Source organism: Mya arenaria, chromosome 2, assembly GCF_026914265.1.
Source record: "Mya arenaria isolate MELC-2E11 chromosome 2, ASM2691426v1".
Lineage (NCBI taxonomy): Eukaryota > Metazoa > Mollusca > Bivalvia > Myida > Myidae > Mya > Mya arenaria.
Window position 1 is genome coordinate 55,144,929 of NC_069123.1, and position 25,722 is coordinate 55,170,650.

The following is a 25,722-nucleotide window of genomic DNA, read 5'->3' on the forward strand; positions in this document are numbered from 1 at the left end:
AAAGTAACACAGTCTTTAGTTTTTATTGTAACTCAATCAAACTTATACAGAATTTAGATATCCAGGTGAGCTTGGTTCCATTCTCAACCAGCCAGATCCGCCCATGATCTAAGGGAGACAACTTTGTACAGTTTCTGTCCTTTTGCCCAAAAATGCTGCAGCCCTTGCACAAGGTTTTTCTAAGGGAGATTACGCTGTACAGGGATTGTTGTTTTTACAGTTCTTTCCCTTTGCCCTGTGTAAACAAAGTCAATGAAATTGAAAGAAAATTTATGGCAATATGGGCTTCATTGTGCACAATTTTTAAACAAACTAGAATTTTGTTTCCAAAGAACAATGTTATATAAAAATACGAAAATATTAATTGAGTTGATTGCAATTTGTAGCCATTTGTATAACCATAGCTTTGTTAACCATATTCTCAAGGTTAACTCTTTTGATAATTAGTATGTTTTAGAAATACTGTATTGATATTACTTTTGGTTGGACAAGATGGCTATCTAAACTTGTACACATTACATTAACTTTTTCACCATGACTGTACTTCTTATGGTTTGTTTACTTTAAAGAACATTTTCGTACATAATTCAATACATCTGACATTGCCAAATTTAAGTATCAAATTCCTGTTATTGGTCCAAGATTCTTTGGGCTAGTGTATATTTTGATTACTGATAATTCTTACCCCATTTTGTTTCTGCAGACCTTACCCCTAAAATAGATTTCCTGTATTTTTTTGTATGTTTCAGAGGTCCATGGGTAGGACAGCTTGTGAAGGGAGAAACGGTCACACTGTCTGATGGACGAGTGGTAGGTACTTGCCCATCTCTTTCACTGACATCTACTACATTTCCCCTATCTGATCAACTTTTAAGATAAAATAAATCAGCTGTAATTTCAGTCCATGCATATTTCATTCAGTTGTTCAAATATTCCTGACAACACGGCACTCAGGTGGGGCATAATCATACATGCCATATCCCCCGGTGGGGGGAAATCCCCCGGAATTTCGATCCATCCCCTGGTCTCCTGGCGGGAGGTAAAAATCCCTCGATTTTTTTTTTTTTAAGAGATTTTACATCAGGCAATAATGACAAAGTGAAACCACAGTATGTGAGTGAAACTGAAAGTAAAGAAACTCCGCAAGGGTGAAATTACTGTTTTAAAAAAGATTTGATATATACCAAATGAAAAACCATAACAAAAAGTGATCAATTAATTTGGAAGTAATGATCAAAGGCAAAGAAATATTACTATTTTCATCATAGCTGATAGTATTAAGCAGAATTTTTTTAAAGACTTTGGAGGAAGGTAAATTTAATTTACAGTATTACAGTATGACATGACAGTGTATCATAAGAATATGATAATTCATGACATAAAATAATTATGTATAATGAAAAAGTTAGAGGTTTTCATAGCAAAATATATGTAAATACATTTTTTCGTACTTGCGTCTAAAAATACTTTGAAATTTCGCCAACTTAAACCTGCTAAAAAATCCCCCTGAATACTACCAAAATCCCCCTGATTTTCAGCCTTTCTGAGCAAATCCCCCTGAATGGTCTCCAGAAAATATGGCATGTATGGGCATAATGTTTGACAAACATCTCTTGTTTCATTTGCTTCGCACCAGTGTTTAATCTGAAGTGCATGAATAAATCCTGTGCCGACATTATCAAGTCAAGCATACGTATTGGCTTTGTTCTGAATTATCAGTCCAGAAACGGTAACCATACGTGCACAATTATCAAAAAAACATGTATAGATCATCGAGTTTCGCATTTCTACTTTTCTCTGTCTTTCAGTGTTAGGATTACCATTGCTCTCATATTCCTCCACATTTTCACCCGTACCATTAAGCAAAACATTGACTTGTGTCAGTCCAAAGTGAAGTTTCTTGGCAACATTTCTTGAACAACGACTGTCTTCTAATAATTTTATAAACTTGTCATGTTCTTTTAGAGTCAAACACATGTGATTTGTCCTACTGTCGCTCAAGATTAAAAAATATCGCACACATTGCATAGTAAATGTTCTACCATAAAAAAAGAAATCCTTGTGCTTTTGAAAATTGAAGTAATGTTTATTCAAGTATCCAAATATTAATTGTGTTAATTCATATCTAATCAAAGCATTGGCCAGTGTGTTATAAACATGATCACTTGTTGAGTAAACACATGGAGCATTTTGGGAGGTCATTTTGTTCTGTTCACTTCGATATATAATTGCTTATCTCATTTCAAGGATTTTGAGGCTGTTAAGTAGTGTCTTTATTTCTTCATGGGATCAACGATCAGTGACCATGGTCACGTTGTACTGGTAGTCACTCAATTCATGTAATTAATATCGTAAAAACATACAGGGTGGAATTTGGTGCGACCTGATTACACAGGTGGCAATATAAATAGGTGGCCTTGCGACCAGGTTTGACTGTTTATCAGTTTTAGGTCTAGATAATCCTGAAACATATTCGCCAGGATATTACACAAAAGTGTTGTTTGTGTAATATCAGATGCTTAACTTGTTTTCAGAAATTGAATCTCGATTAACAGTGGATATTAACTGAACGTTGGCATTTTTGGCCAATCTTTGAAAAGACATGAATGATCGGAAATTTTCTATTTGTCATTTTAAATTGGGAATATTTTATGATTGTCATAATTATGGTTACTGATAAATTTACAATGGTTTTAAAACACTGTAGGTCATTTACATGTATTACATATCTTTTGATTTGATAGGGATGGATTGTGAGGGGGGTTATGATATGTAGTTATGAACACAAAGGGCAAGCAGAACAAATTTATCATTGCATTTTGCTTTTTACATCATGAAACAGTGAAAGGCACAGTTATTTCTACAGATACACTTGGCACTTATTTTTTAAGGTGAAGCCAGAGGATGTGCTAATGTCTTCCAGGGAAAGCTGTTTCGTTGGCCCACTTGTTGGTCAGTATATACATAATATACATAATTATATACATATTCAATTACAGTGCACAATCTTCATCACTGTCCTCAAAGCATAAAAAATGTGTCCCTGTACATTTTACTTTAATTGCACATTTTATTATGTGGCGCAATCTTTAGTATAAATTTTAACATGAAAGTGGGTAAGATTAAGTATGTCAGCAAAAGAAATTAAGTCCATCATCATCATCGTGGTTTTATATTTGGTTTCATTTAACAAAAGTCATCTACCTGCAGTGTTGGAAGTCCCTAGCGGGGATTATCTGGACTCCCTGGGAGAGTCTCAAGAGTTGTGTAACCTTGGTACCCAACCAGGAAAGCTGGGCCCAGAATTGGTGGTGCATCTCACACCACAGGCAGTTCTAGATGATCCCAGATACCAGGCATTTATGAACAGGTCAGTAAATGGTATTATCGAACCATTGTTGTCAATGTTAGCTATTGGCTATGTGCAAAATATCTAACCTCTAGCCATAACGAAAACCCATGTTTCAGATATTGACATGCAGGCGCGTAGCTGCCTATATGCAAGTATGCGGCTGATTCCACATGATCAGACAAAAAAATATATATAAAACTCAGCCATAGTTGCAGTATGCGTACTTTACTACATTATCCTAAAACTGCCCAGTTTCAAGTACTAATTAAAGCACCTCAGAGTGCCCAGAATTAATAGAGGACTAGCTACGCCCCTGACATGTCTGTGTTATGGCCCTTGCCCAATGACTTTCAACCATCAATGACTTTTGCATTAAAATTCATTGATAGCAATATAAAAATACTTTCAACAAAATGGGGGTTTTTATGCTGAACTTCCCAAACAAGTCTCGAATAAAGCCTATTTTGCTCATTTTAAGAATAAGGATGCTATTCTACTGACCCTGACCCATCATGTTTTGATTAAGTTTTTGCCTGTTGGCACCTTTAAGTCATTTTCTCAGCAAAAGCATCATGTATTGCATTGAAATTTTAGAAATGTGTTCCCAACTATCCAACCTACTTAATAATGAAGTTAGATTATGCTATTATGAATATAAAGCTTTACTATTTAACTTATACAAAATATTAAGGTTTTGCATGTGAGCACACAAAGGCTGATATCTCAGTAACTACTTGATGTTTTGCATTGAGAAGTTATCAATTCTGGTAATGGTTTTGCATGTAACAATGTTTAAGTCAATAGCTCAGCATGCTTCATGTTTTGTAATAAAATTTTAGACAGGTGTTTCCTACTATCCAATCCACTTAATTCATCAAGTAAGATAACACTTTTTTTCCAGGTTAGGTAAATTATGGCCCTTTATAATTCAACTTAGCAAGTCTGGTTAATTTTTTGCTTGTAGGTGTGCATATGTCAATATCTCAGCAACTACTTCTAGTATAGTATTAAAATTTAAAACTATATACAAGGGCGCAAATCCACCCAACCTACTTAATAAATCAAGTAAGATAACTCATTTAGTATTTTGTAGTAATCTTAATTTGACAGTGATTTGTTTCAACTAATTTTTGCAATCCTTAAACCTAAAAGCAGCCGTATAATTGAGCGCGCTGTCTCTATGACATCTCTTGTTTTTATTTAAGATTTGTTACCTTTTCCTTTTAACCAGATTACCCTGTCAACATCTGATATTGAATGAGAGGGCCGGGAGTTGCAACATGTACAGCGCTTTCAGGGTGGCTGTAATGAGAAACTACATACACAAGGAGATGTTTCCAATGCCTGTGGGCTACACCCATTCCTGTCAACCGGCAGAGAGTCCTAAGCCTGAGATTACCTATGGGGTGTATGGCCTCCAGTATCATATCAGACCACATAACAACAGAGGATATAACTGGTAGCTTTCTCATGTTCAGTTTTGTACAATTTCTGCACAGTTCCTGAAACAAGGTCATAAACATATAACTAGTCTGTTATAATTAATCTCATGAAAACTACAGGGACAAGCCCAGCACAAGGCACATGCCCAAACCACACTGAACTAGAGACGCATATGTACAAACATCACATACACACGTGCAAGCATCACAAACAGACTAGGCATGCATCACAATAGCATGACCGATAAATGACATTAATACACAATGTATGTTATGAAGAATTGGTCCAAGACCTGATCTAGTAAACTACCTGAATTTATGTACAGATACAATCTATATTTCATGTAGTTTCATTTCTATAAACAATTCTCAACAGGGATAGTGTGCCAAAATATGATCGAGCGGTTGCCCTGGAGGAGGTTAAGGAGAAGATAGCACTGAATCGTCGGGCCCTTAACAAGAATGGTGGGAATGGGGAGGATTCCCGTTATTCCTGGGACTCATTCCTGGCAGAATATGAAAAGTTTTCCCAGTTAATACAATCACCGGAGAAGACAGGTGGGTACTGCTGACAGAGAAAATGGGAATCATTTGGTGCCAAAATGTCCACATTTTGGGATTGATTGAAATGGTCTGAAAAAACTTGTAATTATGCTGTAGCCTTATAACTGTTGAAGACAATCACATGTTCACGTATTAACAGTGACAATTTGCACATCTGTAGCAAGACTCATAAATCTGGATTTATTGATTATTGTGTTTTCTCCCTTGTTTGAAGAAAAAAAAAACATTTGTTGATGTTCGCTCCTAGTCGCTCTTCTTAAAGTCAGATTTATAATAAATAAATAATAAGCATCTAACATTTAATCATTAACAAAGTTTGTAGACAAAAAGTACAGTTGAACATATGCTCAGAATGTTATTGTAAATATTATAGATGTGTTATCATATAATGCTGACGTTATGATTTCAGGTATAATATTTGATAGTGAGTATCCTGAGATAACATTTCTGGGCACAGGCTCGGCAAAACCGTCGTATAAACGTGGAACATCTGGCATTCTCCTGCAGATGAGGTGGGTATGATATTGAAAACTATTTTCATTATTTTGTACCATTTAACAATAACTGTGTCATTAACAGGAGGATATTATTAGACAGGTGAATGATTGTCAAACTTGTGGTTTCCGTTTAATAAGTTGACATGGGATTAATGTACCGTCAAAACCCCTTGGCTCAATGTCGCTTGGCTCTATTTTCTCGTTGGTTCGAACGCGATCTTAAGGACCGATTTTGTTTTATTCTTTAAGCATTCCCGCTTGGCTTGATATTTGTTGATGTTTGATCGAAGATGGCTTAACCAGCCCACATCAGGTTCACATCGTTTCATAAAATGGAAGGCAATAAAAAGAAATGTGTTCTCTTCAATATCACAGTGCCCAATGTTGTTTATGTTTAAATCTGGTTTTTATGTGCAGACCTGATGAGTACATATTGTTGGACTGTGGGGAGGGAACCTGGCAGACAATGTTGGTTCTATACGGGAGAGAGAAGAGCGAACATATCCTGACCAACCTCCGGGCTATCTTTATATCTCATCTGCACTATGACCATCATGGAGTAAGTACATGTTATCACTTTAGCGTTGGTTCTGGTGTGAAGAGGAACACCTCAGATTCATGTAGTTTATATTAAGAAGTGATAATTTGCTTTATTTCCAAAAATAATGTTGACTTTCGTTAATATTTGGGGGAGTTCAAGTGAATCACGCTCAAACATGTCTGAAAGAGTAGCAAGTTAATGTTCCCTACTCGCTGTCTTGCAGTTTGTCAGTAACGCAACATGTTATAATACTGAACTTGACATTATTTCTTATCTTGTTGCATCGATTTTGATTTTACCACTATGTCATTAGTCAAGGTCATTTACGACCAGTAAAAAAACTGAGAAATATTAAAGAGCTTTCTGAAATGCTTCAAAATTCAGTGAAAATAACGCGGTCCTTAACCCCTAGTATTATCGAAGCCAAGTCACAAACTGATTACAAAATAAAGTAAGCCCCACTGTATAAAAAATAAATACATGTTACAGGGATTGTTTTCATTGCTGAAAGCCCGTCGCCAAAGTGTTCAGTCACGGGGTGGTGATGTGAAAACTGATGAGCCCCGCCTACTTCTTCTAGCCCCTAACTCATACAGTCGTTGGATTGATCTCTACTCCAAGCATATAGAGGATGTCTCACAGGATGTCAGGTAATGCAACAATAGGGAAACTTATAGCAAAACCATTTTGAAACAAAATACCATATTGAAAATTATTAATGTTTCTCAAAACTTTAACACATAAGTAAGTGGTCAGATGTGGCCTCCCAGTCAATAGCCAACCTACTGAAAAGCAGTACTTATTTGTATAGGCCCTTTTTTAGGAATATTGGAAAAGTGCAAATTCATATACTATTATGATCTTTAGATCAATATTATTCGCAATAATTGAGGCCAAATTGCTGATATTAGGAACATTTGTGCAATAATAAAAGTTTAATGATGCATCTTCATAAAATGTTTAAACTAAAACATGAGAAGATAATAAACTTAACAAAAACATCATGGAATGATTTAGACTGTGATTCTATTTGTGTTATAGACTATCACTATGACATTATGTTGTAGACTGTGCCAATATTTGTGTTCAAGACTGTGACACTATCTGTGTTGTAGACTGTGGCACTATTTGTGTTGTAGACTGTGGTACTATCTGTGTTGTAGACTGTGGCATTATTTGTGTTGTAGACTGTGGCACTTTTTGTGTTGTAGACTGTGGCACTATCTGTGTTGTAGACTGTGGCACTATTTGTGTTGTAGACTGTGACACTATCTGTGTTGTAGACTGTGGCATTATTTGTGTTGTAGACTGTGGCACTTTTTGTGTTGTAGACTGTGGCACTATCTGTGTTGTAGACTGTGGCACTATTTGTGTTGTAGACTGTGACACTATCTGTGTTGTAGACTGTGGCACTATTTGTGTTATAGACTGTGGCACTATCTGTGTTGTAGACTGTGGCATTATTTGTGTTGTAGACTGTGGCACTATTTGTGTTGTAGACTGTGGCACTATTTGTGTTGTAGACTGTGGCACTATCTGTGTTGTAGACTGTGGCACTATTTGTGTTGTAGACTGTGGCACTATCTGTGTTGTAGACTGTGGCACTATCTGTGTTGTAGACTGTGGCACTATTTGTGTTGTAGACTGTGGCACTATCTGTGTTGTAGACTGTGGCACTATCTGTGTTGTAGACTGTGACACTATCTGTTTTGTAGACTGTGGCACTATCTGTGTTGTAGACTGTGACACTATTTGTGTTGTAGACTGTGGCACTATCTGTGTTGTAGACTGTGGCACTATCTGTGTTGTAGACTGTGGCACTATCTGTGTTGTAGCCTGTGACACTATCTGTGTTGTAGACTGTGGCACTATCTGTGTTGTAGACTGTGGCACTATCTGTGTTGTAGACTGTGGCACTATTTGTGTTGTAGACTGTGGCACTATCTGTGTTGTAGACTGTGGCATTATCTGTGTTGTAGACTGTGGCATTATCTGTGTTGTAGACTGTGGCACTATCTGTGTTGTAGATTGTGGCATTATCTGTGTTGTAGACTGTGGCACTATTTGTGTTGTAGACTGTGGCACTATTTGTGTTGTAGACTGTGGCATTATCTGTGTTGTAGACTGTGGCATTATTTGTGTTGTAGACTGTGGCACTATTTGTGTTGTAGACTGTGGCTTTATCTGTGTTGTAGACTGTGGCATTATCTGTGTTGTAGACTGTGGCACTATTTGTGTTGTAGACTGTGGCACTATTTGTGTTGTAGACTGTGGCACTATCTGTGTTGTAGACTGTGGCATTATCTGTGTTGTAGACTGTGGCACTATTTGTGTTGTAGACTGTGGCACCATTTGTGTTGTAGACTGTGACTCTATTTGTGAAATAGTAGTCTGTGACTCTATTGTGTTAAAGACTATGACTCTATTTGTGTCGTAGACTGTGACTGTATTTGTGATGTACATGTAAACTGTGCTATTATTGTGTTATAATTATTATTATTACTCACATAAAATTGTCCCTTCTTTGTATATATAAACTCGATCGGTCCGTATATCTCTGTATTTTGATGAAAATCTAGTTTAATGACGTCAGCGGTCCATATTATATTTTTGGCCGGACCAGACCTCACCAAAAATGTAATATGGACCACTGACGTCATGCAATTGGTAAGTGCGGCTTGCTATTTTCACATTGGGGAAAACTTGTCGCAAGTAAACATTATTAGCTTTGTTCAATAAAACACATTTAAATCGCTTTAAAAATATTGAATTGTACTGAAAAATGTTCGGTATAATATAAGAAATATAACACACTACGTGGGCCATATGGCATTATAAGGACCGGTCAGTCAGCCCCCGAAGGTGTATATGGACCGAGGCGTTAGCCGGTCCTTATAATCTCATATGACACTCAGTGGTGTTTTATATTTCTTAAATAGACTATGACTCTATTTGTGGTATAGTCTATGACTCTATTTGTGATGAACATGTAGACTGTGACATTAATTGTGTTGTAAACTGTGACATTATTTGTGTTTTAGACTGTGACATATTTGTGTTCTAGACTGACATTACTTGTGTTTTAGACTGTGCCCTCATAGTGTAGCCATCTCCAAAACAAATCCACTGCATGGCGAGGAAACCAGCATGATCAAACGGCAACTTGGCCTTAAAGAGGTACTTAAATAATTATATGTTGTTTGCTGTGTATTACTTTCTACATTAAGTTTACTTTTGGGAGGGATGAGGTCAAAGTCACTGAAACTAAAAATACAAAAATGATTTTTTGGACAATAGCTTAAGTAAAAATTGATTGAAAGATGGTGTGTAGGTATCATATGTGAAGAGCTACTTTGGGATTGCTTTTAAGGGGATTGGGGTCAAAGTTAATGTTACATGTACTTGAAATAGAAAAATTGTTTCTGCACAATAACTTATTTAGAATTGATTGATGTTTTGAAAGTTGGTGTGTAGGTAACTTATGTGAACAGCTAGCTTTGGATTGCTTTTGAGACAGATTGGATCACTGTTACTTAAAATAGAAAAATGGTTTCTAGACAATGATTTAAGTAAGTAGCATATGTGAAGAAATACTTTGGGATTGTTTTTTTTTGGGGGGGGGGGGTTGGTATTTAGGTTGCTTTTGTCAAGAGCTGCCTGGGGATTATTTTTTTAAAAGAGTTGTGGGTTCAAGGTCACTGTTACTAAAAATAGAAAAATGGTTTCCACTCAACAACTTGAGGAAGTATTGATTGAAATTAAATACATATGATGAGTAAATTTAATTACGTCTTTCTTACGGCTGCTCTTCTTCCTAACTCTTATTGCCCATATTAAAAACTTGGTTTTGTCGCATTGTGGTGCTTCTTGTTGAGATATTGACTTCAATAGTACAAAAGAAACATTAGGTCTTTTCACTTTTTCTTATAACACGAAGGTTGTGTTGTTGGGGTATTAATCAAATCCAGTAATAGTTCTAGTTGAAACTAGAATTTTATAGTGTACATAATGTATTACTTTAAAATATGTGCAGAACTCGATTTCTCATGAATCATGTATTTTAAATGTTTAACTCATGTATATAAATATTTTTTTAAAAGAAAATACTTTTGAGTCAACAATCATTATATGTTCCCACCTGTGATATAACCTAGTGTGTTTTTTGCAGTACACACTGAGCAAGGTCTGGCACACTTATTACTCTGCAGCTATCATAATGACGCACCAAGATGGCTGGAAGTTGGTTTACTCTGGGGACACCATGCCATGTAAAGCACTTATCAAAGAAGGTGTGTATCTGTTGAGAAAATTGTCTCCGTATTACCAGCATCAGTAGAGTTGCTGTTGCATCTTAGTGAAAGTGTTTCATGCAAGTGGCTGTTATGCATATATCTCCATAAAAGCATACTGCGGATCTCTGGAAATGTTTTTATAAAATAGTCTTTTATAGCTCTTATCCTACTTTTTCAAAGAAATATTTGAAATATTAACGTTTTTATTCAATCACATAAATTTAACAGTTTTTATCCATTTTTCTTCTGAACTTTGTAGGTTTTGCTATACAAGTCTTACCGATAATACTTCTTGTCCAATCCACATCTTTTTCATACAATGATAGATTTTAAAAAAAAAACAGCCATTAATATAAGAATGTGTGGCATACTAAAACATGTACCTTCCTTCGAGGTCAAGGTTGCAGCAATATTTTGCTGTTTAAGCCTTGCTTGTGATAGTTTGTGTTACTTAACTACCAATATTTTCCAATCTTCTTCATTCTTCTCAACTTTATAGACAATTCTGTGGCAAGTTTACCTTCAATTAAACATGTTCCACTTGATTTCTTTAATTGTTTGATCCGGGCGGTATTACCTCGGCCATGCGGGGCTATTAATGACATTCTGTGAAGGTAACAGTATTTAACCGAATGTTGACAATATGTACTGTCATACTACATAGACATGCAATATTTAATTTATTATGCCCAAAACAATAGCATATCGTCCTTTTACCATTACACAACTTTAAAGTTTAATCAATCTATTTTGTAATTATCTGATAGATATAAATGTACCAGTTTATTTAACCCTTTAGCACATGTATGCAAGATAGGCCGGCATAGCTCATTAGCAGATGTAAACGCATCTGGCCGACCCTATACACTGCTGGATGTATACGCATCTCCCGCATATTTCAATAGGGTCATTTCAATACTTCAATATTGCATCTTTCTTTTTGTAAACAATATCCCGGATGTTTATAAAACTGAAGCTTAACCTTTTGTGTATTGATTTTCCCTTGAAAATATTGTCTGCTAAAATCCGAAGGTTTTTATACTGCCACTTGCAGGTGTGAGATCCACTGTGATGTAATGAAATCTCGAGGCCGAGTACTGTATGGAAAATTCCCAAATGCATTGATGCGTAAATCATTGAATATATTATGTCAGTTCAATTTACCATTAAAATCAATAAAGATGATTATTATTTGTAGATAATGTTTTGTCTTACAAACAATAGAAACAATAAGTAGCTGAGGAAATGATTAGTAAATTTTCTGCTGTCAGCTAATTGATATAAACCAGAGTTATATTAAGTTTAAGGTCATACTGCTGTAATAATTTGCTCTTTTTCGATTCCCTAAAATTCCTATACAGATAAGGACTGCTTATCAGTAAGTTGGCTATTGACTTGGAGGTGTAATCTGGCCACTTGCCTATGTGCTAAAGGGTTAAATAAAAATCTGTTTGAGAAGAAACGCAAATATCTAAAAATAAGAGTTTTAATAAACCAGAAACAGTTTATCGTATGACATAATACAAAGACTGGAAAACATTAAAGGAACTGATATTTAAGATAAGTAAGAAAAATTACTTGCTGTTTCATAAAAACATTTTATGTAGTCAATATTAATAAATGAAATAAGATACTTAAGTGAGTTAAGCTTAAGTATTTTCAAGAAATTGGGGCCAGATGCCATGGAGGGTGAGCATACATGGAAGTAACAGATTAACAACACATTTTAATAACTGCTTTCCAACCCAAACTTGGGAAACTAAAAAAAATTATTTTTAGATGCACATGCAATGTGACAGTGTCATGTCAACTAGTCAAAACGGTACTGTCAGTGTGTGGCAGCATGAAATTGCCAATGCTTGGTATATGAAAATATAACATGGGCAAGTTGCATGAGGTATAAAAATGAGCAATCCAGTGATGGACCCATCACTGGATTAATAGCTTTAATAGGCATTTCAAAAAGGACTGAAATGGAAACTTTGGATAACGCGAAACATCTGATAGCTCAAAGTTTAAGGTCGGGCCCCGGCGCGACAGTTTTACTGTACTAATAAAAATAATGATGTGAGTTGCATAACCAATTGTTTTGTACAAACTTAAAATATATAAGTTTTTAGTGGTCTTCATGATATTGTGTATACACGACACTAATTGGATTGTTTATATTTACTGCTTCACCTGATTAAATCAAAAATAGCTGACTGCTGATTTACTGAAATAAATGTATTGGAAAACTTGAGAAATACTGCCTTCTCATTGGACAAAATATAATGTTGACCACTAAGTATGATAAATTGTGCAAAACCATTGACTTATTTATAAAGGAACTGTATGGTAGAGTATGTTTTCATATTTACATGTGTTTGTTAATGGAAGAGTTTTAATCAGCAGCTAATCTTTGCAGGGAAAGACTGTGATATTCTTATCCATGAAGCAACCTTTACGGATGAGCAATTTCAACATGCACAGTTAAAGCACCACAGGTAAACAATGCTTCCTTCCTTGTCTTACTCTATCTCTGTAAGCATATTGGGTTTCACGATGGAGAATCAAGCCCTGTAGTTTAAAAAAAAGCAGGTGTGCTCAGTTTCGAAGAAAGAAAAAAAAGTGCATTTTGAAAAAGAGAACGATGTGCATGGAATTGTGTTAAGTAAATCTTTCAATCGATAGTGGAAGCTAAAGAGAAGTGACCTTGTTGATACGTCCTGGGACATCGAGACAAGTCTACTTTTCTCTATCACTCCATATGTCTCTCGGAAAATGCATGTGTTAAAAGAAATTTTGCTGTCTATGTGTATTAAGCAATGAAGGTTAGGGAAAGATTAAGTATTTATTACATTAACACAGAAGCTATTAAATAATATGCGATATACTTTTCCCATGTAGCCTTCATCAATTGTGTGGTACATGTATTTCAGTGTGATGAGTGAGGCGATTGAAGTGGGCCGGGCGATGAATGCCCGCTACACGCTTCTCACCCACTTTTCCCAGAGAATACCTGACATTCCCCCCTTCTGTGACCGCTTTACAGAGAATGTTGGATATGCCTTTGACTTCATGCAGGTACAGTGTACATATTTTCACTTTTAACAAAACCTGTGTATTAATCATTTATTTTTGCCAAAACGTTTTGAAATACACGGAATGAAAAAATTATATCCAAAGAAATAAAAAAAAGTGTTCTGGATATAACTTTCATCTTTAATAATTATCTTCATCACTTCTTGCTTTTTTTGGCGGCCTTCTATGATAAACATTTCGTTGAATATGTTCAATGTGTTGATACCTCCATCTGGTGTGTCCACCTATGCAATATCAGTGTTTATCTTTTGGTTGATATTATACCCAATATACATGTTATATACGATTTCAGGTTCGACCAAGAAATCTCCATCTATTGTATCACATGAAGCCGATGTTCGAGAGTTTATTTGGTGCTTACATACGAGCGAATATTGTTGGATCCATAAATAAATCAAGGATTGATGATGGTGAGCAGGCCATTAGAAAGACTAGCAGAAATAAAATTTATCCAAAGTTTAAAACTCTTGAAGATAGCCTGGCATATATAAGGGGTGACTGTGAAATTGATCAATTAAAAGGGTCAGACACAAGGGACAGTGAAAGTGATAGTGAGAAAAACATGGACAATACAGGCGGCAAGAGGAAAGTGGAAGACAGCAATATCATCGTGAAGCGTGCCAGATAGCACTATGTGTGTTATGAAAACAATGATGACAAATAGGTGTCAAGGAACCTGAAAAATGTCGCTAATGTTTTTATTATTGGAAAAGTCTAATTTCTAATATGAATATGTATTTCTGGAATGCTGAGACTGTTTTGTCAGTATGATGTTTGTATACATGAATGTCAAACTATGTGTTCTGATGTACAAGCAAACAGGTCTAAAATACTAATTAATTCTCTTTAATAATGCATTTAAAACAGAGTGCAGTGAAAATAAAAGTGTTTTCTACTAAGATCAAGTCACTGAAATCTGATTAACTACTTTATTGGAAGAGTAAGAGAGCAAGATGATATACAGAGATTAAAATGAAATGACCACATCAATTGAGTTCTATAAGTTACAGGGATCTTCAAAAGAAAACTGCATTTTTATTGATTTTTAGCTCGACTATTCGAAGAATAAGGAGAGCTATACTACTCACCCTGGCGTCGGCGTTGGCGTCACACCTTGGTTAAGGTTTTGCATGTAAGCACCTTTAAGTCATTATCTCAGTAAATACATCAGTTATTGCATTGAAACTTTGGATATGTATTCCCAACTATCTTACATACTAAATTAATGAAGTTAGATAACAATTATATGAATATAATGCAAATAATAGGCCTTTATTATTCGACTTAGAAATTCTGGTTAAGGTTTTGCTAGTAAGCACACATAGGTTAATATCTCAGCAACTACTTGAGGTATTGCATTGATACTTGATACAATGGTACTCAACCATCCAACCTACTAAATTAACCAAGTAAGATAACTCTAGTTTGCATTTAATGCAAATATTTGCCCTTTATTATTCGACTTAGAAATTCTGGTTAAGGTTTTGCGTGTAAGCACACATAGGTCAATATCTCAGCAACTACTTGAGGTATTGCATTGATACTTGATACAATGGTACTCAACCATCCAACCTACTAAATTTACCAAGTTAGATAACTCTAGTTTGGGTTTAATGCAAAAAATTGCCCTTTATTATTCGACTTAGAAATTCTGGTTAAGGTTTTGCGTGTAAGCACACATAGGTTAATATCTCAGCAACTACTTGAGGTTTTGAATTGAGACTTTATACAATGGTTAAGTCAGCCATCCAACCTACTTAATTAACCAAGTTAGATAACTCTAGTTTGCATTTAATGCAAAATAATTGCCCTTTATTATTCGACTTAGAAATTCTGGTTAAGGTTTTGCATGTAACCACCTTTAAGTCAATATCTCAGCAAATATATCATGTATTGCATTGAAACATTAGATATGTATTCGTACCAAAACGATGAAATTAAAGTAAAAACGCGTCTATACGCAAGTGACACTTCATACATAAATTATTTTGCTTACGAAATATTGATTTAATAAGCAGAATTGACATAGAAATTCTGGTTAAGGTTTTACATGTAAATGACATAGAAATTCTGGTTAAGGTTTTACATGTAACCACTTTTAAGTCAATACCTCAGCGAATACATCATGTACTGCATTGAAACTTTACACACAGGCTCCCATCTATTTAACCTTCTTATTTAATCAGGTAAGATAACTATATCTTATAATATATAATTTTTGCCCCTTTATTATGCATCTTAGAAATTCTGGTTAAGGTCTTGCATGTTAGCACACATAGGATAATATCTCAGCAACTATTTGATGTATTGCATTGAGACTTTATACAATGGTATTCAACCACCCAACTTAATTGAATAACCAAGTTAGATAACTGTATTTTGCAAATAATGGCCCTTTATTATTAGACTTAGAAATTCTCGTTAAAATTTTGCATGGAACCACATTTATGTTAATATCTCAGCACACCATGTATTGCATTGAAATCTAATCTAACAGTGACCCATGCACGTTTCTCCAAAACTTTTCAATCCTTACTTTGAAAAGCTGCGGAATAGTCGAGCGCGCTGTCTCTGTGACAGCTCTTGTTGTTGTTGAAAATGTTTACAATCTGAACAATGGTTGGAAGTAGTTGACTGTTGCCATTTTAAATATCTTATACAGCTGTTAATTGAGAAATTAAAATAATAAATAAGTTGAAACGTTATTATGCTTGTTGTTGAAACCCATGTTATTTGTCTTAGTTAACCTGGGCTCCTTTAGAATTTATATGTTAACACTTATTACTCATTTTCTGGGGATGTTGATGGGGATCTAATTGGCACAATACCCAGTGATATGACTGTGGTCTGTTGATTATCACCAGGATGTAATCTTGGATAAGCCTGCTCCAGTTTATAGCATTGTCACATGGTGCCCCCGTTAAATGTCACTCCCGGGTTATGCTTATTTTTGTCAGTGGTAATGTCGAGCCTGTGATACTAGAACTGGGTCTTGTGTGTGACAAGCCACCTCATCATGTTGACTGTTCATGGCAAACTTTTCAAAATCCTATATTGCATGGTCAAGACGAAGCGTGTACAATGATAATTTTAACCTTTCATCGTGACCTTTGAGTTACAGTCCTTATTAGCCTCCTCGTCATGATTAACATACATGGATTTTTTTTTAAATCTTAGAATGCATGTTCAAGAAACAGCCCGCATAAGGATCACTTCAACCTTTGATCTTGACCTTTTGAGTTACAGAACAAGGTCATTGTGAACATTCGTGCCAAGTTTTATCAAATCCTTCAAGGCATGGTCAAAGTACAGTCCGGACACCCGTACGCACATACACGGAACGGCCATTGTGACAACTATGTCTCGCTCACCGCAGACAGTCTTGACAAAAATAAAAAGGGTAAATGTCACTAAAAAATAAAGGTCATATGACAACAGTTCATTCCCTTCAAAGGACTGTAATATACAGGGTTTTGAAACATCAAAATAAAGCTGGCATACTATTTTCTGGATATCGTCGACTATAATTCATTCGGTGCTTTTTGGTGCATTGTCATCTAACTGACTTAGAACACAACCTCATTGTCAACACAAAATCTGATGCAGGAAGTGTGTATTGGATGAATGGCAGTAGGCAGACCTTTAAACACCCACAACAATTGAAATGCTTATCATTAAAGGCTATTGCTTAACCATTGCTTATCTGCAATTACATTGGCTGCAAAAGTAGGTTGTATTCTAATGTTTTGTTGAATACCACTAATGGAACGGAATGGAGGAGCGCTCACATGTGCGTATATCCGTCTGTCTGCGCCCATCTGTTTATGTTCGTTTGTCAGCGCCCATATGTGTGTCTGCCATGCTCATATGTGTGCATGTCCCCCTGCCACGTTCATACGTGTGTATGTCCATCTGTTACGTACATATGTGTGTATGTCCGTCTGTTACGTTTATATGCGTGTACATCCGTTCCTCTATCATGCTCATACAAGTGAATGTCCGTCTGTGACGTTCATATGTGTGAATGTCCCTCTGTCACATTCATATAGGTGTTTGTCATTCTGTCACGTTCATATGTGTAAATGTCTCTCTGTGACATTCAGATAGGTGTTTGTCCCTCTGTCACGTTCACATGTGCGTATGTCCCTCTGTCACGTTCATATAGGTGTTTGGCCCTTTGTCACGTCCATATGTGTGAATGTCCCTCTTTCACGTTCATATGTGTCAATGTCCCTCTGTCACGTTCATATATGTGTGTATGTCCGTCTGTCACGTTCATATATGTGTGTATGTCCGTCTGTCACGTTCATATGCGCGTATGTCCCTTTGTCACGTTCATATGTGTGAATGTTCCTCTTTCACGTTCTTATGTGTGAATGTCCCCCTGTCACGTTCACATGCGCGTATGTCCCTCTGTCACGTTCATATAGGTGTTTGTCCCTCTGTCATGTTTATATGTGTGTTTGTCCCTCAGTCACGTTCATTTAAGGAATGAATTGCGGGGTTGATGTCATTATCGGGGTATGAACGCAAATGGGTTGGTCAATGTGAGTGGAGTCCGAAGGACTCCACGCGTACTTTGACCAACCCAATTGCGTTCATATCCCCGATAATGACATCAAGCCCGCAATTCATTCCTTATATTTACACCAATATTTCATTATTTTATTCAAAAAACGTTAAAAAAATACTTCATTTCATTTCGGATTACCTTTCAGTAATCCTCTCTTGCCCATTCTGTAAATAGGACGACCCGACTGTTACCGGAAACATTTTTTTTAAATGTCGTCACAATAACGCGGGAAAATATCAACCACTTGAAGTCACTTTTAAACGTAAAATTGAAACACTTTTGGCAACAAAACGTTTAAAATATAATATATAATATATTAACTAAGCACTTTCTAAAATGTTGATTTATATTTTACGGGACCTGCTGACACAATACAAACAATAACAAGATCAAATTTTCGATCTGTCACGTTCATATGTGTGTGAATGTCCCTCTGTCACGTTTATATGTGTGTTTGTCCCTCTGCCACGTTCATATATGTGTATGTCCCTCTGTCACGTTCATATAGGTGTATGTCCCGCTGTCACGTTCATATGTGTGAATGTCCCTCTATCAAGTTCATATAGGTGTATGTCCCGATGTCACGTACATATGTGTGTATGTCCCGCTGTCACGTTCATATGTGTGTATGTCCCTCTATCAAGTTCATATAGGTGTATGTCCCGCTGTCACGTTCATATGTGTGTATGTCCCTCTATCAAGTCCATATGTGTGTATGTCCCTCTATCAAGTTCATATAGGTGTATGTCCCGCTGTCACACTCATATGTGTGTATGTACCTCTGTCACGTTCATATGTGAGTATGTCCCTCTGTCACGTTCATATGTGTTTGAATGTCCCTCTGTCACGTTCATATGTGTGTATGTCCCTCTGTCACATTCATATAGGTGTATGGCCCGCTGTCACGCTCATATGTGTGAATGTCCCTCTGTCACGTTTATATGTGTGAATGTCCCTCTGGAACGTTTATATATGTGAATGTCCCTCTGTCACGTTCATATATGTATATGTCCCTCTGTCACGTTTATATGTTTGGATGGCCGTCTGTCACGTTCATATGTGTGAATGTCCGTCTGTTATCTCATATGCGTGTTTGTCCGCCTGTCACGTTCGTATGTGTGTATGTGCGTCTGTCACTCTCATAATTACGTGCGTATTGTGTCCGTCTGTCACTCTCATATGTGTGTATGTTCCTCTGTAAGCGCTTATGAATATGTGCGTATGTCCGTCTGTTAGCCCTCATTTGTGCGTTTGTCCTTCTGTCAGCCCCCATAAGTGCGTTTGTCTGTCTTTCAGCGCTTATTTATGTGTATGTCTGTCTCAGCGCTTATATGCGTGTATGTCCGTCTGTCAGCGCTCATATGTGCGTATGTCTGTCTGTCAGCCCTCATATATGCGTATGTCCGCCTGTCACGTTCGTTTGTGTGTATGTGCGTCTGCCACTCTCATGTGTGCGTATTATGTCCGTCTGCCACTCTCATATGTGCGTATTATGTGCGTCTGCCACTCTCAAGTGTGCGTATTATGCCCGTCTGCCACTCGCATATGTGCGAAAGTCCTTCTGTCAGCTCTCATTTGGGCGTATGTATATCTGTCAGCGCTCATTTGTGCGTATGTCTGTATGTCTCTCAGTGGCCTTTATTTGTGCGTTTGTGCGTATGTCCGTCTATCAGCGTCAATTCTGAAGAATTGTTCACGGACACTCGCTGGTGAAGTCCACTACCTTAATATTACTTCAGCATGTGCTATTGAATTTTAACGCCCCAGCCCTTTACTGCTAACCTGACATCAATTTCTCGAAAAATATCTTGAGCTTAGAAGCTTAAATATCTTATTTTATTTAGCCAATTTATTTAACTTATCTTGATTTCACAAATAAAATAATAATATGTTCTAATGATCATAAAGATGATTTCTTTAATAGTCTCAGAATTAAAAATGAGAATGTTTAATAAGTTTTACTTAAACAAAATTAAGCGTGCATGGCTTGATCCTGTTATAAGGGAATTAAGAGTGTATGGGTAATTGTGGGGCCCGTGTGTATTACTGTGTGAGGCCCGTGTGTATTACTGTGTGAGGCCCGTGTGTATTACTGTGTGGGACCCGTGTGTATTACTGTGTGGGGCCCGTGTGTATTACTGTGTGGGGCCCGTGTGTATTACTGTGTGGGGCCCGTGTGTATTACTGTGTGAGGCCCGTGTGTATTACTGTGTGAGGCCCGTGTGTATTACTGTGTGAGGCCCGTGTGTATTACTGTGTGAGGCCCGTGTGTATTACTGTGTGAGGCCCGTGTGTATTACTGTGTGAGGCCCGTGTGTATTACTGTGTGAGGCCCGTGTGTATTACTGTGTGGGGCCCGTGTGTATTACTGGTGAGGCCCGTGTGTATTGCTGTGTGGGGCCCGTGTGTATTACTGTGTGAGGCCCGTGTGTATTACTGTGTGAGGCCCGTGTGTATTACTGTGTGAGGCCCGTGTGTATTACTGTGTGAGGCCCGTGTGTATTACTGTGTGAGGCCCGTGTGTGTATTACTGTGTGAGGTCCGTGTGTATTACTGTGTGAGGCCCGTGTGTATTACTGTGTGGGGCCGTGTGTATTACTGTGTGAGGCAAGCGTTTGTTGACATATTTTAGTGATTTCATGTCCCATTTTGCCGAGCTATTCTACATGAGCGAGCTATTGCTCGGATATAATAAAGTTGGTCTGTGAAGGAAGCTGTGGGCAATAATCAATATACACACAAATTGCAATTACTCAGGCTCCGCATTTATTTCAGAAAACTGGGACAATTCTTGGAAGATAACAGCAAGTAGGTTAACCGTGTTTATTTATATCATTAATTTGTAAATTTGTATAATTATTAATTTGGGAACGGGAATGATGAAACTTTTACTCCTATTGGATACAAAAATAATGATAGAATGCGCATTTATTATGAAATGACTGTATACTTATAGATATGTTTTACAGTGAATGTTGTGTACAATCTATCGTATGTGCTGTAAAGCGTAACTAAAGTAACATACATGTAGATAGGGCCAGAAAAAAGTGAAACAGGCGCTGATTACAATTATATATGTTAGCTGCACTATAACATATACCATTCTTAGAGTCAAAACAGTCTTATATATACATTTGAAAATTCCGGCATTCGCTAGCTTCTCGACTCATCGGGAAATTAAATTATAAACATCATCAAAGATCCTTCCACTCTTCAATGCGCGTGAAACTTCATACACTTAAGTTATGATTGACTTGTGAAATAACTAGGAAGTGTACAGTAAGAGGTTAGCGTGGTTGTTTCTCTTTATTTTAACCGTACAGTTTAGTTAATAAATGTGAATTACTAATGTGTATAGGATAAGTTGACAGCAGCTTTGATCTTACAAAGGGTTTATATTATTTTCTTATTTCTGATCTATTGTTAATCATAATTACGTATCAGAGTCCTATAGCCTTTAAGTGTTAACTTTCATGGCACAGGGGAACAGTTAGTCTCAAGGCGAAGGGCTATCAATATGGCGACGAAAGGAGACCGGAAGTCGCCGGAGGATCCGGCAGACGGAGGCGCTCCAAAGACACCGGAAGGGGCGTCTGCGGTACCTACATCCGACGACGTGGATGTAGACCTGGCGGCTAAGTTTTCGGCGTTCTGTGACACAAAGACTAAGGACCACTTTACGTCAAAGGCGTGTAACAAACTGGTGAAAGACTGCTTTGAGGACCATTTCAAGTTTAAGAAAATTATACTGACAAATAGGGTGGATTCCAGTGTGTTCTCAAAATGCAAGGAAAAGGGGAAGCCGTAAGTTTAGTTGTTTGATATACAGTAATATATAGTTTCTACAATACATAATGCATTATTTAAGCAGATTCTGCTCACAGATGTTTTTTTTTAAATATACATATGTTTTGCTAGCGTTGAATCATTATTTATAAAACAGATGATTGCACAGGTGACATTCATCATACACACCACGTTATTGCGGTTTGCTGTTTCACGATTATATCATTAAATTTATAACTTAACTTATTCGACTGTTAAACGACTGACGAGTATTTTGCAAGTTTATAAGAATTTTAACAACAGTTAAAATAAACGGCATATCATTAACGCCCGGATTCTGATTGTTCATAAGGCGGTTCCGATGGTTTCCGGGAGCTCATCTCCACGACGTCAGAAATAATCCAAGATACATTGGGCAGACGTTGATATACTTCAAAGTCGTTAAAAACTAAATGTGTGCACTCACTTTGAGTGAGTCAGGGTATCGCGTATATAGCATAGTTTGTTGATATTGTTGTTCACTTGTGCACACGGAAATAGCAGTTTCTGTCAGCCAGCCAAACACAGAAACACAAGTCTTGTCGGATCTGGCAGTATTTCTAACGTTAGTGCCAACATTGCTGAAAGCTTGTATCTGTTGGTTTAATTGGCGTTTAGTTTGCAATTTATTTACCAATATCACTGAAGTCATAATTGTGATGTTCGCTTTATTACCTAACGCTGTGCACATATCACTCCAAGGTTACCATCAATTCAGGCACATGTTGGTGACGTCTGGGAACTGTAAGAAGTTTCTGCAGCATACAGCGCACGAGTTCGCCAAGCTGAAGAAGGGGGACGACCGGCTGCCGAAGGAGGATCCGGCCGTCAACGACATGTACACGGCCCTTCATCAGCGCGTCATCCAGTCCAGCGGACCCAAAATCAAGGCCGTGGTAGGTGGACGCGGTTGACTTTTGAGGTCGGCTACCATGTTCAGAAATATAGTCAGTTTTACAGTCATGTACATTGCGCCATTTGCATGTCCTTGCAAGAAGCCTTAAAATTTAAAATGTATGTTTTAAGCCAAAATTAAAGCACAGCCGAAAGCATGTACAATGTAGATACATCATTGACCGCAAGCTTCTCTAAGATTCTGAGGCGCGGGTGTTCATAATGTGTTCCAGTTCTAAGGGATTTGTTTTGATCAGGCGATAACCGGTCGGAATGTATCTAAAATAATAATAACAAAACTTCTTATCAATCAATCTCAACTGGAGATTAGTCGGAAGCAACCCTGGTGAAAATGTACATTTATCATCTCACACATGATAAACGCTAAGCTGGGAGTATCCCAAAGATATATTTATAAGCGAAAAAACGTATTCCAACTGATCATCAGGCATAATCATGTCAGTGATGTTCACATTATGAACACAGCACGCCACTAAGAAACTGAGCCTTATTAAAAGCGTTCCTTCCGTTCATTTTAATGACCTCGTCTTAAAATAATGTTGTGTACATGCGCCTGATTTTCATACTCTCCGTCTTTAGAAGCAGTCAGCCACCGGAAACGTACAGGGCCTCACGGACACGCGGAAATACACAGGGTCCCACAAGCAGCGCTTCGACGAGAGTGGCAAAGGTCGCGGTAAGGCGGGCCGCGAGGAAGACAAAACTGCTTCCGGTTACGTGGCCAGCTATAAGGGCGAGGGGACGTTTGAAGAAGGGAAGCAGTAAAGAAAGAGACAGATGTGAACTCAAATATGCATTTGTAAAATATAATTCAGAAGAGGTGAACACATATGTAAAGCGTATATAGTTGTGCGTTCTTAGAACTACATAAGTTATAATACTCGTATGTCGTTGTATATTCTCCTTCTGTGACTACGATTTTGGACACCATCATTAGAAAACAGCTGCTTCTGTGTCATGATCTGCTTGAAAAACTTTTGTTTCCAAGGCATATTCGGACGTAGCTGTCAGATATTCACTTAAGTACTTATACACTCCTGAATAGCTTAACCGATTGTTTAGCTTGAAACATTCCTTCCGGTTTGGCAGTCATTGCATCTATCAGGCCAAAGAAGTTTCACAGGAATAGACATTTGGCCCACTATAATGTACCCATTCTTCTAATTGATCACAATGATCTGATACCACTTCTACAGGAAATCTATGCTTCCAGAATGGCGTGCTTTGTGCTCCAGTGTATGAAAGACAACACCGTGGTGCTTCTGGCTCGACCAGAATAAATATAGTATAGAATCATTTGACAATGATGACCGGAACAAGTGCAAGCTGGATCCAACAATAGTCGATGTCGAAATTGCCGTAACAGTTTACATGTAGTTATACATGTATTGTTTTTTTTATAATGTAACAAGTCTTCATAATATCATTCCCTCACATTTTTGTATGAATATATTCATTGTCTTCCTGGTTTACCTAAACAAGCTGCCGCCCCTCAGGAAAGGGTAACTGTATATATTGGGTTGTTACGGATTTACGTGGGTGTCTTACAAGAATATCAGGGATAAATGTATACTTGTTTTTAGGATTTTCTATTGTTTATAAAAAAACTATGTACTAAAAGTTGTTGTTTTTTAAAACTAATGTTTCATCCTCTGTCTTAAGTTTCTGCGACTTATTCAACTTTGACATACTTGTAAAAACTCGGTGGGCACGTGTTTTAACTCACTGTTGATGAAAGGCGAGCGATTTATTGCCTTAATGGTACTCTTGGACTGAATTAATAAGTGCATATACCCTGACAAATAAATGTAACATATAGAGAATAAATATTTGTTTTCAGTGTAAGATCGTAATGTAGATGTATTTACCGAGTGAGCACCAACAGGTATGTCTCAGGTGGCGAAGCCACGAGTGAAACATTTTTTAAATGAAACTGAAATTCCAAAACATCAAACAAAATATAAATCTATAAATCACCAGAAAGAATACAATACATTTTTTCTAATAGACAAATGAGTTTATCCAGAAATCAGGATGGAAAGCTTCCAACTTCAGACTTGTGTGCAGCTGTGCAGATTGTATTTGCACAGACATTTGCATCAGAAACACTAGGAACTAGTCCTTGAAATGAATATAAATGAGTTTTGAAACAATTTCAAAAGGAGTTCAGGCCCCTTCACCCTGTTTTGGGTATTAATCAGATCGCAAGCTACGATGAACAATTTGTAATCGTCAGCTGTTTGAACCCCTGATTACACATTTAAACTATTTTTTAAGTCAATATTTCCTGAAGGATCATATACAAAACATGTATATATAGCTGTTTAAGATTCTTAGTTACTATTTTAGATTCTTAGTTAAAGTTATCATTATTTTAGAAGCAATTGTTATCATATTACACATTGTACATGTACTTATTCTTCATGCTGTTTGTGTTACTCACCATTACATTAACTGTTGTAACCAATTAACATGAAATATTTATGTTTTCATGATTTTTTTTTATTTAATAAATTTGAAAGTAAATATGACTGTCTTTTCTACGGCTATTGGAGTAGCATGAATGATGCAATCCAGCCAAATATACTGACCACAACTTTTTTTAACATGTTTGGTTGCAAGTAAAAAAGTACAAAA

At 36.9% G+C, this 25,722-nt stretch overlaps 2 protein-coding genes across 4 annotated transcripts in view; both read left to right on the forward strand.

The window, feature by feature from the left end:
- The window catches only part of LOC128223052 (ribonuclease Z, mitochondrial-like), a 34,814-nt gene extending 18,347 nt beyond the window's left edge, over window positions 1–16,467 (forward strand). The window contains exons 9-21 of the mRNA XM_052932293.1: window positions 750–810; window positions 2,892–2,952; window positions 3,211–3,370; window positions 4,584–4,811; window positions 5,171–5,352; window positions 5,768–5,870; window positions 6,273–6,414; window positions 6,886–7,046; window positions 9,483–9,573; window positions 10,565–10,685; window positions 13,096–13,174; window positions 13,610–13,754; window positions 14,065–16,467. Of these exons, the coding sequence (XP_052788253.1) occupies window positions 750–810; window positions 2,892–2,952; window positions 3,211–3,370; window positions 4,584–4,811; window positions 5,171–5,352; window positions 5,768–5,870; window positions 6,273–6,414; window positions 6,886–7,046; window positions 9,483–9,573; window positions 10,565–10,685; window positions 13,096–13,174; window positions 13,610–13,754; window positions 14,065–14,400 (1,870 nt within the window). The 3' untranslated portion in view covers window positions 14,401–16,467. The remainder of the gene's footprint in view (window positions 1–749; window positions 811–2,891; window positions 2,953–3,210; window positions 3,371–4,583; window positions 4,812–5,170; window positions 5,353–5,767; window positions 5,871–6,272; window positions 6,415–6,885; window positions 7,047–9,482; window positions 9,574–10,564; window positions 10,686–13,095; window positions 13,175–13,609; window positions 13,755–14,064) is intronic.
- A 4,537-nt stretch (window positions 16,468–21,004) lies between these two features.
- LOC128212683 (tubulin polymerization-promoting protein family member 3-like) lies at window positions 21,005–25,566 on the forward strand. Of its 3 annotated transcripts, none has more exons than XM_052918065.1 (4): window positions 21,005–21,153; window positions 21,828–22,149; window positions 22,889–23,066; window positions 23,665–25,566. In XM_052918065.1, the coding sequence occupies exons 2-4, from the start codon at window positions 21,863–21,865 to the stop codon at window positions 23,848–23,850; spliced, it is 651 nt and encodes a 216-aa protein (XP_052774025.1). In that variant the 5' UTR covers window positions 21,005–21,153; window positions 21,828–21,862; the 3' UTR covers window positions 23,851–25,566. The 3 variants fall into 3 exon arrangements, with proteins under 3 accessions (XP_052774025.1, XP_052774026.1, XP_052774024.1); XM_052918066.1 differs by lacking the exon at window positions 21,005–21,153 and adding an exon at window positions 21,489–21,631; XM_052918064.1 differs by lacking the exon at window positions 21,005–21,153 and having other exon boundaries at window positions 21,638–22,149; window positions 23,665–25,562.
- Window positions 25,567–25,722: the final 156 nt, after the last annotated feature.